At 45.0% G+C, this 16,860-nt stretch overlaps 1 protein-coding gene across 1 annotated transcript in view; it reads left to right on the top strand.

Moving 5' to 3' along the window:
- AIRIM (AFG2 interacting ribosome maturation factor) overlaps positions 1 to 16,860 on the top strand; it is a 197,862-nt gene that overhangs the window by 161,936 nt on the left and 19,066 nt on the right. The window contains exon 5 of the mRNA XM_086956451.1: positions 10,930 to 11,045. Coding sequence (XP_086812577.1) covers positions 10,930 to 11,045 — 116 coding nt within the window. The remainder of the gene's footprint in view (positions 1 to 10,929; positions 11,046 to 16,860) is intronic.

Here is a 16,860-nt window from a genome sequence, read left to right as displayed (position 1 = left end):
AAACAGCCAGCGCGACCTCAACCGCCGCAGACACCGGCAGCTGCTGACCCGCCTGTCAGCATACACGCGGTCCAACTACATTATAGGCAACGCGACCTCCCAGCTCTCGCGACGCTCCTTGGCCATGCAGGTCCAAATGGTCCAATGCTGTCAGGACGTCGCGAGAGCTCTGGAGCAGGTGTCAACAGCTGTACAGGGCATGCAGGCTACCGGCCTTGGCCAGGCGGTGGGGGTGACGACACTAGTGAGGCTACTTCCAGCCATAGTAGCCAGTCCGTGCCACTGGTGGTAGCACCCCGCCGCAGCAGCAGGCCCTCTGCTGCCTCACGGCTGAATCAGGAGGAGGAAGTTGAAAGGAGGTTGGGAGCATCTGCCTGGAGGCGGCATTGAACATTTGAACATTTACATGAGGGGCCATGCTGCTTCTAGAAGCATGCCCTCCTGAAGAACAGACATATGACGCAATATGTCATTCATGTACCAGTTAGGGGAATCCCCACTTTATTGTGCTGTAACAATAACACATATTCAGTCTAACTTAATCTGACTCGTGTCATTATTAATGTTGTCATGCATGAGTGAAGTAATAGGTGTGGGGAGTGGGTGCACTAGAAATAGTTCATGCAGATTTGGTTACGGCGCCTGTGTCCTTCTGCAGGATTCTCCCAGCGTGTGTGATGCACATGTGCAGGTGGTCGGTTGTCCCCTTCCGACTCACTGCCAGAGATGTCTACAGGTATCCTGCGCTTGGTAGCAATGTTGTAGAGGATTGCACACACGGCCACGATGCGGCAGCAGACCTCTGGCTAGTATTTGATGGCCCCACCAGTCTTGTGCAGTATGCGGAATCTGCTCTTCAAAAGGCCAAATGTCCTCTCAATGTAATTTCTTGTGCGTATGTGTGCTGCATTGTAACGCCGTTGCTGTGGTGTTGCAGGGTTGAGGTATGGGGTGAGGAGGTACTCACGGAGAGCGTAGCCGCTGTCACCTGAATGAGAGGAGCAGAGGGTGAGTGCCTGTGCTGCACAGCTACTTTATCACAGTGTAACATTGTTGGGGCATGTGTACTTACCTAGTAGGTGTCCTTCACCGAAGTCTCCCCTGGCCAGTCGTGTGTGAATGCCACTGTGCTGGAATATGAAGGAGTCATGTGTGCTCCCCGGGTACTGTGCCACTATGTCTGTGATGATTGTCTTTGCATTGCACACCATCTGGATATTGAGAGAGTAGTAGGACTTGCGGTTGCGATACATGTATTCCGTTTGTGCTGGTGGGCAGATGTGGATGTGGGTACAGTCAATGCATCTGATTATATGTGGAAATTGTGCTACGTTGTAAAATTGTAGCTTGATGTCATTCAAGTCCTGTTGGCTGGTGGGGAATGCGATGTAGTGGTGTAGCCGGCTCAGCATGGCCTCCAGGAAACTCCTTAGGCTGCTGGACATGGTGGGCTGCGATATCCCCCCTGCAACAGCGACTATCCCATGGAAGCTTCCGGAGGCCAGAAGGTGCAGGCTGCACAATACCTGGACATATGTGGGCACGGCATTGGTCCTCCTTGTTGGGTGCTGCATCAGGGGGTCTAGGTCCTGGATTAGCTTGATGATCATTGGCCCATTCAGGCGGTACTTAGCGTATATTTGCTCCCTGGTTTGGCCCAGAAGGGTGACCCGCAGGCGGAATATCCGCTCCTGGATCCTACGTCTGTTCCGTGCTGCTCGCTGTAGCCTTCGCCGCCTGACCACCATGTAGAGTCCTGGCATTGTGAGAGTCCTAATGCTCCAGCTGCATGTCCTTAAGGGTGTTTGGTCAGGCCTGCACCTGTACTTAGTAAACGTTTTTTTCTAAAAAAAAAAAAAATTCCTTACTGGTTACCACCTGGTTTGGGTTCTCCTTAAATTGCGCGTCGCAAATAGCGATTTTCGGGATTTTCGCATTTTGCGATTTTTCATGAATAGCGATTGCGATTTTTTGTTATTTCACAGATTAATTCGCAGATTCAATGGTTTCTCGCAAATTCAGAATCGCTAATTGGCTTCTTCCAGGATTCTGCAAATTTATTTCCGATATCGCAATTTTTCATTTGCAAAATCGCAATTTTTGGGATTACACTGTCATGAATTCCTTTTCATCAAACTGCGATCGCAATTGCTTTTTCGCAGCAATTGCGATCGCAATTTGGCTTCTTGAATCTAGCTGTAAGCCCTTGAAAAGTATGAGTTATCAGTTACTGAGGAAGGAGCCAATTGAATAAAAGATGATGCCTTCTATCCCTATTGAGTTGTGTCTGTAGAGCAAAGCAGGATAATGCAACATATAAAAAGCAGCAAAAAGATAAATTAGCAGAAGTACTGCTACTCCATTTCAGCTAACCATTGTCTTAATGTCGAACCATAAAAAATTCAATGTCGACTCCATTGCCAAATCAATGTAAACTCCTGTGATGATGTCAGATTTGAGGTTGTTTTCTTCTGTGAATATTTTATATTTGTAACTAAGCAGCTCATTTCATTAGGTTGCTGAAGCAGGGGTCTATTGTACAAAGGGTGATTGATATTTGGGACCATTTGATTGTTGCAGGTTTTATTAGAATGGCTTTTGTTTTGGTAGTTTTGAGCTGACCTGGCAATAGGCCAGATTTCAGAGAGACTTTGATGATTGCTTATGCCTAGGTGACAGCTGAACTATTTATTAATGAGGATGTCCTTTAAGGTGTGTGCCTAGGAAGAGGTACACAGAATCTAGAAAGTGTGAGGGTCACAAAAGCCCACCGACAATCACGTCGCATTAGCATTATATTTCTCTAACTATTTATAGCTTTTATATGTACCCAAATGATCTCACCGATCATTCCCTTACATGTAAGAGCTGCAATATCACCCTGCGCCAGAAGAGGACTCCCAGGGCTGTATTTCGCATGTGTCAGGCGTGGGCTGTTACGGCCCGTCCTTTCACAGATGCAATACATATCTGACATGCTGCTCTAGCCTCAGGCAGTGCAGAATGTCAGATTATGGTGAATTGGGGCCTGTACGTCATGCGCCCTTATGGCCTATTGGAAGCCATGATAAACGAAAAAGGACAGCCTTCTCTCCTATCTGAGCTTCTGATTGGGCATAAGGGTGGGAGCGCATTGTTTGTGCTTTCTGAACGTCGGGAATGGATGTGCAAGAAAACTGCGCTGAGGACTTCCCCAGGTAAGTTTCCACATTGTGTGTATGAGTGAGAATGTGTTTATTGTGTGTATCAGTCTGTCCTCAAGCGTGCACCAGTGTGTGTGTGTTTATGTGAGTGTGAGTGTGTGTTTTGTGTCCTTACTGTTTTATGAACTTCCATTTGATTGATAGCCCCACTGTTTTATAAATTGACCAGCCGCCACTGCCAGATGTTATGGTTGAACAGAAGCAATGCATGATCATATCTGTATCCTAATATTTGCCGGTCTTTGGGAAGTAGTTGTGAGGGTTAAAAATTGTGAAAACATTTTGGATGAGATGCTGTGATTCGAACTTGGAAAGCAGAAATTTGGATGTGCATTATTTAGGATTGTCTAACCATGTATTAAAGTCCCAGAATCTGAGATATTATAAAATGATCTCAGAGACAAAGTAGATGTTGCATTTTAAAGTCCGGGGCCTGCAGAAATGCAGGTGTGAAATGGCATAGGAAGCCATTGGAAAGTATTTGTAATCTGGAGCTGCATAGTCTACAATGGAATTTTGAAGTAGGGCATTTTTAGGTCGAGCTCTCGACCTATTGTTACCGAGTTCCTTGTGAAGCGACCTAGATCTGGCCACGAGCGCCGATTACACCTCGTGGACGCGCCCCCTGGCCCCGCCCCCCCAGCCGTGCACATCTCTTGCTCCAACTGTGCACAGCAAGGCAGCCTCTCGCCTCTCAATCATGCGCACACACACACAGAGGAGCGCACAGAACCCCCCCACCCCCCCACCCCACACAACTAAGCGGCACACTCAGACACATGCACACACACATTCCCCCACCAATACCACACCCCCCCACTCACCTGGCTCTTTCCGCGTGTCAGTCTCGGCATCGGCATCAGGCTCCATGTCTTCTCCGGCGATCCTCCCCTGCTTACGTGCACGCTCACGGCGGCGTCTCGAGCTCTCCAACCTCGTGCACTACTCACGCCTGAACCTGGGGAACGGGATCGTTTTTGCGGTGTCTCGCGCTGGTGCGCGTGCAGCAGTTCGTTTCATTGTTGTTAGATTCAGCACCGGTCCTGCACACTTAAATCCCTTACTTCAAATTCCAGGTTGCAAAGAAACCAAGGACTGGATACGCTACTCATACATGGACCTTGGCAACGTTAAAGTTCTGGTTACAGGAGGCACAAGGTTAATGAGAGATGGAGCGTGTGGGGTATAAGAGGCGGAGAGGTTGGTAACGCGTAGGGAGGGTAAGAGATACAGGTGGCTAAACAGGTATGAGGGACACAGGATGGGGGGTCTCACCGAAGAGCATCCAGCTGTTGTCCGACAGGCAGTCCATTGTCCGGCAGAACTGTTCCAGCACCCAGGCAGGAATGTCCAGTATCAGCTGGGGTGCGGGTCTTGGCACCCCCGCGGCAGGAGCTGCCATCCTCTCTGCTTCGGACACAGCGCCTCCAGCTGCCCTTACGTGTGCTCCTCGGCTCTGGTCTCACTCTCTGGTCTGTGAGGCACACGGTAATCCTCCCTGTCCTGTCCCACCCTTTTTTCGTCTGTCTCTCGCGCTCTGCCTGCAGGTTTACAGGTTCTGTCACTTTCTTTTTCTCTTCGGTAGTCCTGTTTCCGTCACTCCGCCTGGAGCCCTGCCGTTTCCCGTACTTTCTATGTTTCCCAATGCAGTGAAGGCTCGGTCCAGCTTCCCTCTCAGGCCCCGCCCTCGCGGCTGACGACACGAAAGAAAGTCAAAATCGGAAACAGCTGAACTGAAAGCTCCTCTGGGACTTAGCAGCGGTTCAGGCGAGGAGAGAGAAGTGACTAATGTAGGCAGGTAGGAAGGTGTTTGCTGCGGTCGAGGATGTATGACCCCGGGGCAGGGCGGATGTCTACCAAGACAGGAACCCAGATAACGTATCTCTGCACCCCGGCGTGGTGAAGTTGAAGAACTGTATGTATCCCACTGGAGAATAACAAGAATGAAACTGATAACCAAAAATGCACCAAATACGTATAGGCAACAAATTCAGGGTAAGTGATGGAAGATCGAAAAGAGAGGGATGCAGATACATTCTATGCAACCATGATGCAAACAGAATCTTCACGTAGTGCTGTCTGGGAATATACATTCTAAGCCATAATACAAAATACAAAGCAATGAGGAAATAATATTGCAGAGTTTGAAATGGAAATTACGTATTTTTCGAGAATAAACGAGGCGCAATAGTTACGAATTCCTTAAGATGAAAAGAAGAATATTTGAGTGTAGCCTGGACTTTCAGGGGCAGGTGCTACAACTGACTTGCCCGTCGTGTTCCCCTTACTCTCCTGGGACAAGAAGGCAGAAGTAGGAACATAAACCTGCTTTTCAGACTCGTGTTTACTGCCTCTGGCATTCGCCCATGATACTGCCCTTAAGTGGGCTGGCTGCAGCAAAAAGGAGAATGCTGGCAGGCTTTGTAAAAATAAATAAAGTGCAAGGATCATAATTTCTTTAGGAGCCCACCTCTGTCCCTGCAGGCAGCCACGTTTTGATTCCTCTGAACGCTTCTTTCTTTCACTGCCCTATACTGCTTGTATTTTAAAGTCACTCATGCAAGTCCTTTAGCATCCTAGCATTCTTGCTTTGTCACTGCTTTCTTATTTCTCCCTCACCTCCTTTCTTCTTATCTTGCCTTTTTTAGGTCTCGTCTGACACTGCACACATGCTGTCGCTTGCAAAACATTTTGTTAGCTTACAGGTGGCTTAAACACTGCTTCATTGGTTACCATTAATTGGCTTCATAGTTCCTGTAATTTCATTACTTCTCTTTGTGAGTGCGCTCCAGCTTCACATTCCTCTTCCTGCGTTTGTCCCTCCCCTGGAGACTGGCCTAAGTACTGCTTCCTAATTCAACTGTGTGTCCTTCCACTGCTCTGGCTTCCATTTGTACTTGTTTATTTTAAAGATAAGAGTGGCGCCTGCTACAGGGGCACCGCGCTTTATGTTTTAACTCTTTTGCTTTTGCCAATCCTCTGGGATATTACCAAACTTGATGGACATGCCATTCACCCAATGCCTGAAGGGGGAGGCCAATGGCTTGGGGGTTGTTTTGCAATTACTAAAAAGGTAAGTGAGTATGAAAAAAATCTGTGTAAAATAATAATCCTGTATGGCGCCATAAACTCAGAGCAGTGAGCCCTCAAGCTGAAAACATGAATGACATGTGCTTTGTTTATCTATCATTGCTCACAACGCCCTTCAAACACATCAATCACCTTCAGAACTAATAATCCCCTCACACCATTCCACACTTTACTTCTCTTTGAAATACCAAGAAGCTGAAAGAAAACCTTTGCATATCCTCCTTGGAGCCTTCCTCTATTTATGTTTGGTGTACCTTCTAATATGTCACTTCAGTCTACTTTTCTAGAATACAATAGCGAGCTGCGCCTCACGCTATTTAACGATTTCTAACACTAACTGCACTGTAGACTTTTGCTTGCTCTTTGTGAGTTATCCCAAGGGAGAGCACTCTAAAGAGGGATAATGGACCCTTTTAACAAACCCAAAGAGAGTCATAAATGGATCTTTTATTTCTTTTTTGTGTTTTCGTGTCAAAGCCTTGATGTCCCAGTGTGTGTCATGTACAGTTCGGGCTTGAAATGGAATGAAAAACCGGAGGGAAGGGAACAGGGCGTCTCTCACAGGGGCATGGCTGATGTCATTAAGGGTGTCGCTTAAAACACATAAGCTTGGCATAGTGAGATGCCTCACTTGTATTTTGCTGCTTCTGTCACTGCATCCAGATATATAACAGAACAAGTAACATTACACCTGCAACAAGCCAGGACTATTGGCTTTGTCAATATTTGTAAATTGCATAGGATAAAAAAAGCAACAACTACGACTTTGTTGTGTTCAATATTGAAAATGCTTCCGATTTTGTGGGCGTGGTTGTGGAGTCTAGAGCTGCAGAATTTAGAGCTGAGCATCGCAGGTTTGAGCTTGACATCTGCTCAACATCCTGTGATTCAAAACATGAAAATGTCCCAGTGTAATGTTACTGGTGATCATGTCAAGCGTTCCAAGTTTGTGCTATATAAAAGTGAAAAATTAGTCTCTTTGAAATTATATCAAAAGCAGTGATGGCTGGTGCCATTGCAGAGTTAAATATATATTTTATTTCAATTGGAGGGTAAAAATGGAGACCCCGATATGGACCGGTCTCTGCACCTACTTTTACCAACTGTCGGTGCTGAGCACTGGCAGGACCTGGCCTACTTAAAGCCTTGTGTACAGTCACTGTCTAAGGCATTCATTGCCTGTCTTCCAATAATCGAAGTCAGAAATATGAGTTTATGTGGTAAACCCTGCGCCTTCTCCTCAAATATATTTTTCTTGTGAAAAAATTTACAGAAATTAAACAGGAAAAAGATCTCTGAAAAAAAGTGCAGAAATTGGTGCAAACACACCTACTTTCGAAGTTAATCCTAATTCCAGGGGCTAAAATTTGCAATGGGGCAATAATATCGGATCAGATCATTACCGCCCCATATTGGTAATTCCCGGTATCATATTACTGCTGTGGTTTTTATGAGAGACTAATTAGGCCCTCATTGTGGGTGACTCCAGAATATTGATGAGCTAATAGCTCACTTGGAAAAACAAATACTGTGGGTAGTTTTCAATGTTTTCAGTGCAAGAAGTTTGTAAATCAGAATATCAAAGACCAAAACACTGAGAAGGTGAGCGAGGGCAGGTAAGCATAGATTTACTATTCTAAACGACATACCTTGAAAATATTTAATCATCAAGGTAAATGTATGTTAACTATAGTATACTAAGCTTCCCTATATAAACATACCTTCACGATAGTTTGGCCGCAATATTCTTGCCTTGCAATGCTATATTCTGTAGTCGATATTCTAGTGGAATATCGTTCAACATAGTGTGGTAGAATGGCCTTGCAAAGCACCGTAATTTGCTAAGAAAATGTAAGTGTTTGCAGCAAAGGCTATTGGTGTTGCATTTTTATTAGCAATGCCAGTAGCTCAAACCTCAAGTAATGCGAGACCTATTGCATTGCAAATGCTTGTTATATAGGCAGCAACTCCCACTCCCATCTTCATAGGGCTATTTCTCGATTTTGTAGCCTGCATTTGTGGCTTCAGGTAGGACTGGTGCAGAGTCAGCACTTAGCATAAGTTTAGGGAGAAAGTGCAGGTCTAATTAGAGTCTGAGATTAGGTCATAGATTTTCAAGCAATTCTTAATCAAAGACTATGGGCCTGATTTAGATCTTTATGGACGGGTTACGCCTTCACAACGGTGACGGATATCCTGTCCTCCAAAATATAAATCCCATAGGATATAATGGGATTTCTTTTCAGCGGACAGGATATCCATCACCGTTGTGGCGGACTAACCCGCCAACCAAGATCGAAAAATGGCCCTATGTGTTTATGAGGAAACAAGAATTCTGATGTACGAACTTTAAATGCGAGACGGGATAAGTTGAAGGAAGGTTGGTTAGATACGAGAAAAAGAGGAGTATGAATAGGGTCACTGAGTCAAGCTGCCGTAATGACTACCGATTTGGAAGGAGGAGGTGAAAAGGTAAAGAAAGGAAGAATGGTAGGGCCGCCTAATAAGGAGGAATGAGGAGAAACATTCAAGTTATAGAATGAGGATTTGCAGGCGGAAGGAGAGACGAGGTGAAATATAGTAATTATATAGAAAGGAGATGGTGTTGCTACATGGCTTTGGAGATGCTGATGGGTGGGTGGGTGAAGGAGGGGTGCGATTTATAGGGCTGTAAGAAATATTTACAGGTAAGAATAAAGTGAAGAGCATAAGGATGTTTGTCGAAAGAGTGGGCGGGAGAATCAAGGTGAGTTAAGGAATGTGATTGTATGAATGAAAGGAGTTAGTAGCTGGAGAGTTAGAGGGAAAAGGAAGGAAGAGAGAGTGGTGGGGAGACAAAGAGAAAAGTGAAGGAATGGGAGGAGAGGATGGATATTGTTAAAAGATAGGTGGTGAGGATGCATTTAGGCTGGACTAAGTAGGATGAGGGCTAGCAAAAAGGAGTGAATGGATAGAAAGTCAAATAATGTATGAAATATGTGTATGCCTTAGAGATTTAGATATAATTTATAGTTGTCTAAAGTTAAGCTTAGATGGTTTTTGCTCGCCTCACTTTATCTTTCTTGTTTTGTTTTATTTTCCCTCTTCCTACTTTTTTGTAAGTCACAGTTTTCTGCTCTATACTGCTTGATATCAATGGAAGCATAAAGTAGAGTATTTAAGAAACCGATTCGTTTGATATGTATTTTTTTTACCTGGAACAAATGCTATATTTATATAATTCACAAAATTCGGTTTAGACTGTATCATAAATACTTACAATTTTTCTACTTGTTTGCTTAAGCAAACAAAAAAAGAAAAAGGTGTGAAAGTGTGCTATTCCACCCCTCTAAGTTAATGTGTTTAGTATCTTGTATTTATATTTCAAGGTATCAGTAGTATGGATATCACAATTTGCTGTTCCTTAGTGCTTTACTGAGGTTATCTAATGAGAAGGAACTATTGGGGTAGTTGTTCAGAGGAGAATCCACAATTTTGATTAGTTGTTTAATTGAATGTTTTGCAGAGCAACAACAGGTCACCCCACGTCCAATTTAGGATATGTCTGCACATGGAGATATTAAGAGTGTAGTTTTTCTTTTCTGCTAGTTAGGTTTCCACTAGGCAGTCTCTTCTTAGAAAAGAGATGCATTTTATATTGACTAGTTTGAAAATGTCGGTTGCATTCTCACTAGAAGTTCAGAGAAAAGTTTTTTTGTTGTTAAACATATTCAACTATTGCATCAAAACATGAAACAAAGAGCCTTTTGGCTTCCCCAGACCATGCTCCTTTGAAACAACAATGCAAGTCTTTGAAGTTCAACCACAAGGCTTTAATGGTGAGTGCAGATAAACTATTTATTGCATTGGCTTTCAATACATTACTATTTCATATAGTCCATTAAAGATAGTTTGGTTAAAATGTGTGCCATGAATAGCCATAGAAACTCTTTAAAATTATGCATTCCCTTGATACCATAGAACTATGTGACAAATACACCTTTTCCCATCCCTGTGCTTTGTAGCTCACAGAGCGAAATTCACCTGAAACTCACATCATAGGTAGTGTTCGGGACTTGTGCGTTCTTGACGCCTTCCAACAGCGTCAGAATGAAATACCCTGCACTCCTCCATTCCTTAATTCATTCGGACCAGTGAGTGAAATCAGCCTTCACTTCCTATCTTTAACCACAGGGGTCACAGAGAAAAGCTGCTTAAACCCCCTGCTCAAAGGGGAACCCATCACATTTCCCATCTCTTAACCACCAAGGCAGCTGTGAGGGGCCACCATTCACCTCTCAGAAAAAGAGCAGTATAGCAAAAAGAAGAGTACAGTACATTTCCTATTCTGCAGGGCTACAACCAGAGAGAAGCAATATATAGCATCTTTCACTTGCCTTCCTGCCTACTTAAATTAATCGTTGCTGTAGTTGGACTGATGTTTTCAGTAGACCAGTCACAAACAACATGATATGGGATTGGACAAACTCTGTGAAACCCAGCATTGTGACATTTGGGTTAGGAACAGACTTCTGCTGCTTGTGTGCTGTCACACTGTTGGGATTCCTTTTCATTTTGTCTGTTGTTACCAATCATTAGTTGTAAAGGATGTTATTTTTCCGTTTGTTTTTCTTGTAAATCCTTAACTGCTGAGCAGATATCTGAGAAGAAAGCTCCTTCTGGAGGTCAGAGAAGGTAACTTGTCCGTAATTAAAGATCTTACACAGTCCTGGCAGATGATGGCGGAGCAGGCACGGCCAGATCCAGTACCAGGTGTTTTTGAGTATTTATTTGCTTCCGTATGTCTGGTGACTTTAGAAACAATCTCCTTTACTCTGCAGTAGTGTTTACGATTTCATGTGGTCATTTCTCTGCTACAGCAAAGCTCTAAAGGATCCTGACCCATTTTTGGTCCCATGCTAGAGACAATTCCTTTTCTAAAAACAACAGCTTCCAAGTTCCATGGGTTTGCATTGAAGACGTAGAGTTTAAAAATAACATATTAGCTGCAGCATTAGAGGACAGCAGGATTAAAAAAGTTTAGACTGATTAGCAACAAGCCTGAAAATAGTATAGCAACCCACGAGAGAGCACAACAGGAAGGCAACAAGTAATTAAAACGAAAGCGGCACAGAAGTACTACTTTCAGTGTGAAATGTATGTACATGGAACCTTTGATTATTTTTAGCAGTAAGGTCATTTGCACAGGTTGGGCAAATACTGTTATGGAAAATCAGTGCCAATTCACAATATGGCTCAGGTAAGTTAAAGTCTGCTGCGACCTGCGGGTCAAGAGTTTGGATCCTATGAATGCCCTGGCTTTTTGTCCTGTCATGTGATAAACATGATGCCAATGAGCTGCTCATACAAATCTCTAAAACTGCATTATTAAATTCTGCCAACATGAAGATGTAAAGGTAGAAATCAGCATACAGGCATGGGCCTATTGCAATATACGTCAATGAGATTCTGCGAGGATTTAACTAATCTGATGAATACTTCTAACTGCAGATTTCTCACCTTAAAATGCTTCCCAGGAGCCAGACTAGATTCGGAAAACCTTATTCATAGCTGTGTTCTAAGCACCGCTAGGTGGCGCTGTAGCTCTGCACCAACCCAACATGACCCCCGGTAGTGACAGACCAGAGTTGCATATAAGCTCTTCCCCTGTGCGCTGAAGTCATTTTCTTAATTTCCAACCCTTACAATTCAAATCTGGAACTCTGCTCTCACCTTTACTGTTTTTTCTGATGACTTCTGAAATAATTTCACCAGTGTTCTAGGGAACGATGCCCCCACCTAAAACAACAGGTTTTAAGTCATGCTGCGACAGAAAAAAAAAGATGTTGGTAAAGAACCCATACAAGGTGTCTCTTTGGTGTTTGGGCTTTGGCCATGAATCTTAAGTTGTTCAGTAAGTGCACCCTCCTGCACCTGAAGGTAATCTGAGACCGAAAGATGTATGTCCACAAAGACCGGAAGTCCTGTCCTTCACAAAAGTCCTACTCCCGATCCAGTTTGCGTGCATGGTCCTGGTCTTGAGGCCATTCCTCGACTGTTCAACTTCACTAAAAGTCCACCAGTAAGATGAATTCCAAGTACAAGCATAGAAAGCGATCCAGGACTCAACACCATCAGGCCACTCTGACTACAGAAGGTGCAAGGGCCTTATGATGTCAGTCACACCCCTTCGAGGTCTCTGGCCATAGCATTGATTCCTCAACTGGTGCGCTTCTAGGTTCCTCTAGTGGACCTTCCTTCTCCATGCAACAGCAGGGCATCCAGTCCGGTCACCACCAGCGGGCCCATCTCCAACATGGTCTTTCTCATTGGAACCTGATACTGTCTTTACTGAAACTAGTACTGTGGCCTGAGATCCATGGTGGTCCCCTCTACCAGTGCAGTACCAATGGTGGAGGGGATCTGGTGCCAATGCCAATGTTGTTCCCTGAACTGAGCCATTGCTCAAACCCTACCAATGTAGAGCTATGAAACACAAAAGTGCAATGGTCATCTGTAACCCAGTGTCTCTGCCACACCTCCCCTACCCGCGGAGGCTTCACTATCTTTTTGGTTTTGTCTATGATCCTATGAAAGAGCAGGTGTGCCATAAGATGTTGATGATGGTGATGACTTTATCTCCCCATCGCTATACCGATGGTGACTTTTTCATTGATTTACAGAATAGCAGTAAGTCTGTCACCTTGCATGTGACGGAACTTGACTCGCTACTGGGCCCAAATGGAAAAGAGTGCCTCATTTGCAGTTATGGTCTGGATGGCAGCTGAGGTACTAGACCTGCAGCTATCTTCAGTTGAGACCAAAACAAATGTTATAATAGGGAATTTACCTCCTGGGCCAGCTACTGCCAAGCCTGCTACCTTTTAAAGTTGGCCTGACCCTTTCATCCGTCTTAAATTGACTCATTTCTTGTTACCCACCAAACCACAATATGTTGCCCTTAGTGGTGCATACCCAACTGGTGAGGGGCAGAATTCAAACTTTTCTACCAGGTTTATGGTCCATCGAGTTCGACAGGTGGGTCTTGCAGATCATTCAAATGGCAATACATTTTTGTCGTTCTGCCCTCCCCACTTTTCCTCCCACACAAGAGTGAATTTCCGACAAGCACCTGTCCATTGTTTTCCAGAAAGTGAAGTTGTTTCTCTCTAAGGGGTCTTTTGAGAACATTCTGGAATCTGAAAGAGGAGGGCCTTGTTGCTCTCACTATTTGCTCATTCCGAAGGATGGAGGTATTAGGCCTACTCTGGAGCTTTGGCCTGTAAATGTTTTCCTGTGGAAGGACAAATTCAGAATGCTCATGCTGGCCCTGATTCTGTCTGCTCTGGACGCAAGCGACTTGATGGTGTTCTTGGACCTGCAGGACATGTAGTTTAAATACCCATCCTGCATTCCCCCAGACATTATCTCTTCCTCAGGTAGTCCAGGAGAATTTTCAGTTTGATACACCGATGTTCACTAAAATGAAGGTGGTGGTCACTGCTTATCTTCGAAGGTTGGAGATAGCTGTATTTCTGTACCTCGACAACTAGCTGATGAAGGTGGGCTCTCCAAAGTCAGTCGGGGACTACCTCCAGACAACAGGGAATGTCTTGACATTGTTGGGGTTCACTCTTAATCAACCAAAGCCCCACCTGCCTGCTTCGCAGAGGCTTCCACTCATTTGAGCAATCCTTGACACATTGTAGTTCACGATTCAGAAAAGGGGGTGGTGATGAACAGAGTGTCTGAATTAAGCAGACCACTCTTACCCAGTCCAAAGATCAGGGCTTGATCCATCACCGTTTTTTAGCTCACTGCACCATCTCAGCTCAGAACCTGGCTATATGCAAATCAGTCTGTCCCTGGCCCAGTGCATCATGGGAACAGGGCAGACTAAACTTGTATGGGCAGGCAGTAATGGTGTTTTGCAAGGTATTGGAGACTGCATTGATTTGTGCTTGCTGCTGGCAATGTTTCTTGTTATAACAAAGATATCAACATTATAATAAGCCCACAAGACTATAAACGTGGCCCACAAACAGCTAAAAACTGTCCTATACACTAACCTGTCAGATCAGCCCATCGAGCACTGCCTGGTTTTCCTATAGCCAGGCCCACTAGAATTATTGTCTGGCCACTGCAGATTTCGCACAGTAATAGATTTGCCACCTTTGCCACATAATCCATCATCTACTGCATAATCTACAGAATTTAACAAAAATGTATTTCGTTTCTAGATCAAGCAATTCAAAAGTCACAAAAATGCAGTGCCCCTTATTACCACGCAGTGGAAGGCCTTTTGCAAAGGCTGACTTATCACCTTTCTGTTGCTTATTGCTATATTTGTGTATTAAAATGGTACTAATGAGGTGCACACAACGCCCGGATAGTATTAACAAGTACAAAAAGCACAAAATAACGAAATAAATCTATTAAAACATGTGCCCCATTACGCCTCATAAATTGCCTTTTTTGCCACATAATTTACTCAAACTTGCAGCATAATTTGGCCCTCTCCTGCCACATAGTTCCAATTTCCCTGCCTATAGGCCAGTCCGACGCTGGTCCAAGCATCCGGGCAGCCCTTCTTTCAGCTCGCCTCACTCTTTCAGCTGGTGAGTCTCTCAGCTGGGGCAGCTCCTCTGTTAAGGTGGAGGAACGTCGCCCCCGTGCTAAGGCAGTGCAGAGGAAAAGAGAAAAGGATAATAACGAAACGCTTTTTTCCGTTCCTAGTTGCGGGGAGGGGCAGGGCTGGCCAGAGCAGGGGCCAGGGGAGGAGTGGTTTTCCCACTCAAAGTGCTTATGAATGTATGTCCGGCCGTCTTGGTCCTGCCAATCATTCATGCGCACTTTGCATGTTCCCCACCAGGCTGCATTGCACAGCCTGGTCGGGAGAATGCACAGGCCCCCTCTCTCCGTCTGAGTACCAAACCACTGCGCTCAGACCAATCACAATGCTGCATTGCAGTGTTGCCATTAACTTAGGGAGCCTGGTCGCTCGGGTGCTTCCCCTGCAGCGCGGAGTGGCTACAGAGAGGAGGCAGTTGGTTGTGCGAGCAGCAGGTAAGGTTTTTTAATTTGTTGTTTATTTTTTAATTTTTTATTCCCCTGCCACCCTTCTCTACCCCCTCTGCTCTCCGCATATATCCTTCATTCAGTCAGGCCTCGGTTCATCCACTGTAACACACACCTCACTCCCTTCTCGTGTTTCCTCGAGCGCCGGCATCCGTTCTGTTTCTCCCGGCACCTTTATTTCGGCTCTAGGGACATCAGAAGGCCTCACTCTGCATATACTGCTATCCACTCATCAGAAATCGTTTTTATGTTATTTTCATGATAATTTCTTGGTTTCACTCATTCTAGTATATTTTGGGTGATTTTCTTGATGTGTGAGTTTGCCATATGTGTCTGGAGTCTCAGGCAGCTCAGCCACATCTCTCTCTGACGCTATCTAGAGCAAGGAACTGAATGTTTATACTCCGTTCGGGAAAACCTTACAAAATGAGCCCCTGGGAAGTGCTTGAGGAAAACCTGTACAGCTTTAATAAGAATTCCACTTCCCAAAGAGATTCAAGAATGACCTGAGAATGAATATTAGCTACTTAGTGGAAGCCCTGGTCAGCTTGTCAACAATTATTTTTGCTTTCTGTGAAGGGTGCTCTAAAACAATGGCGGCTGGCATGGCTCATAGGAACCGGGGGTGGGCGCAGGGGTATAACGTAAGGGGTTTGACGGGGGTCAGCATTATGATTGGTTTTAGGGTCCTGGTTTGACGCTCAACCGGGGAATGGGTGCCTGGGCATGTTCTCCACAAAGGCTGTAATGCGACCTGCATGGAGAACGGGGAAGTGCGCATGACTAGTTTTGGTGGCCCGCGAGGGCCAACCATACAGTCATTGCGTACTTAGGAGTGGGCAAACCACTCCTCCCCTGCCCTGCTCCAAGAGAAGAGCAGCCCTGCGCACCTAAAAAGCAGCACTAACATAAAATGATAATAACTGGAAGTTACTATCATTTTAGGTTTCTACTTCTCGCACTGCTTGAAAGCAGTGGGCGACGCTCCTCCGCCATAGCAGAGGAGCTATTTACAACAAGGGGTGGTGAGGGACAGAGTCTCTGAATTAAACAGAAAGCTCTCACCCAGTCAAGAGATCAGGGCTAGATCCAACACCGTTTTTTAGCTCACTGCACCATCCCAGTTTCAGAACCTGGCTGTATGCAAATTAGTCTGTTCCTGTCCCAGTGCATGATGGGAACAGGGCAAACCAAACTACAAAAGCCAATTCTTAGACTGGGAAGGAAACAAGCTCCCGGGGACCGGTTTCTGGCATTACAGCCGTCTTCGGCCCGGTTTGCTTGAATCCTGATGGTGCAATGAGCAAGGGTCTCACATCTGAGAATACCCTTCCACGCTTAGGGTGGACAAAAATATTTACAACAAGGGGTGGTGAGGGACAGAGTCTCTGAATTAAACAGAAAGCTCTCACCCAGTCAAGAGATCAGGGCTAGATCCAACACCGTTTTTTAGCTCACTGCACCATCCCAGTTTCAGAACCTGGCTGTATGCAAATTAGTCTGTTCCTGT

This window comes from Lissotriton vulgaris, chromosome 2_1 (assembly GCF_964263255.1).
Source record: "Lissotriton vulgaris chromosome 2_1, aLisVul1.2, whole genome shotgun sequence".
Classification (NCBI taxonomy): domain Eukaryota; kingdom Metazoa; phylum Chordata; class Amphibia; order Caudata; family Salamandridae; genus Lissotriton; species Lissotriton vulgaris.
Note: the sequence above shows the minus strand (reverse complement) of the source record. Positions and strands in the feature narration are given on the sequence as shown.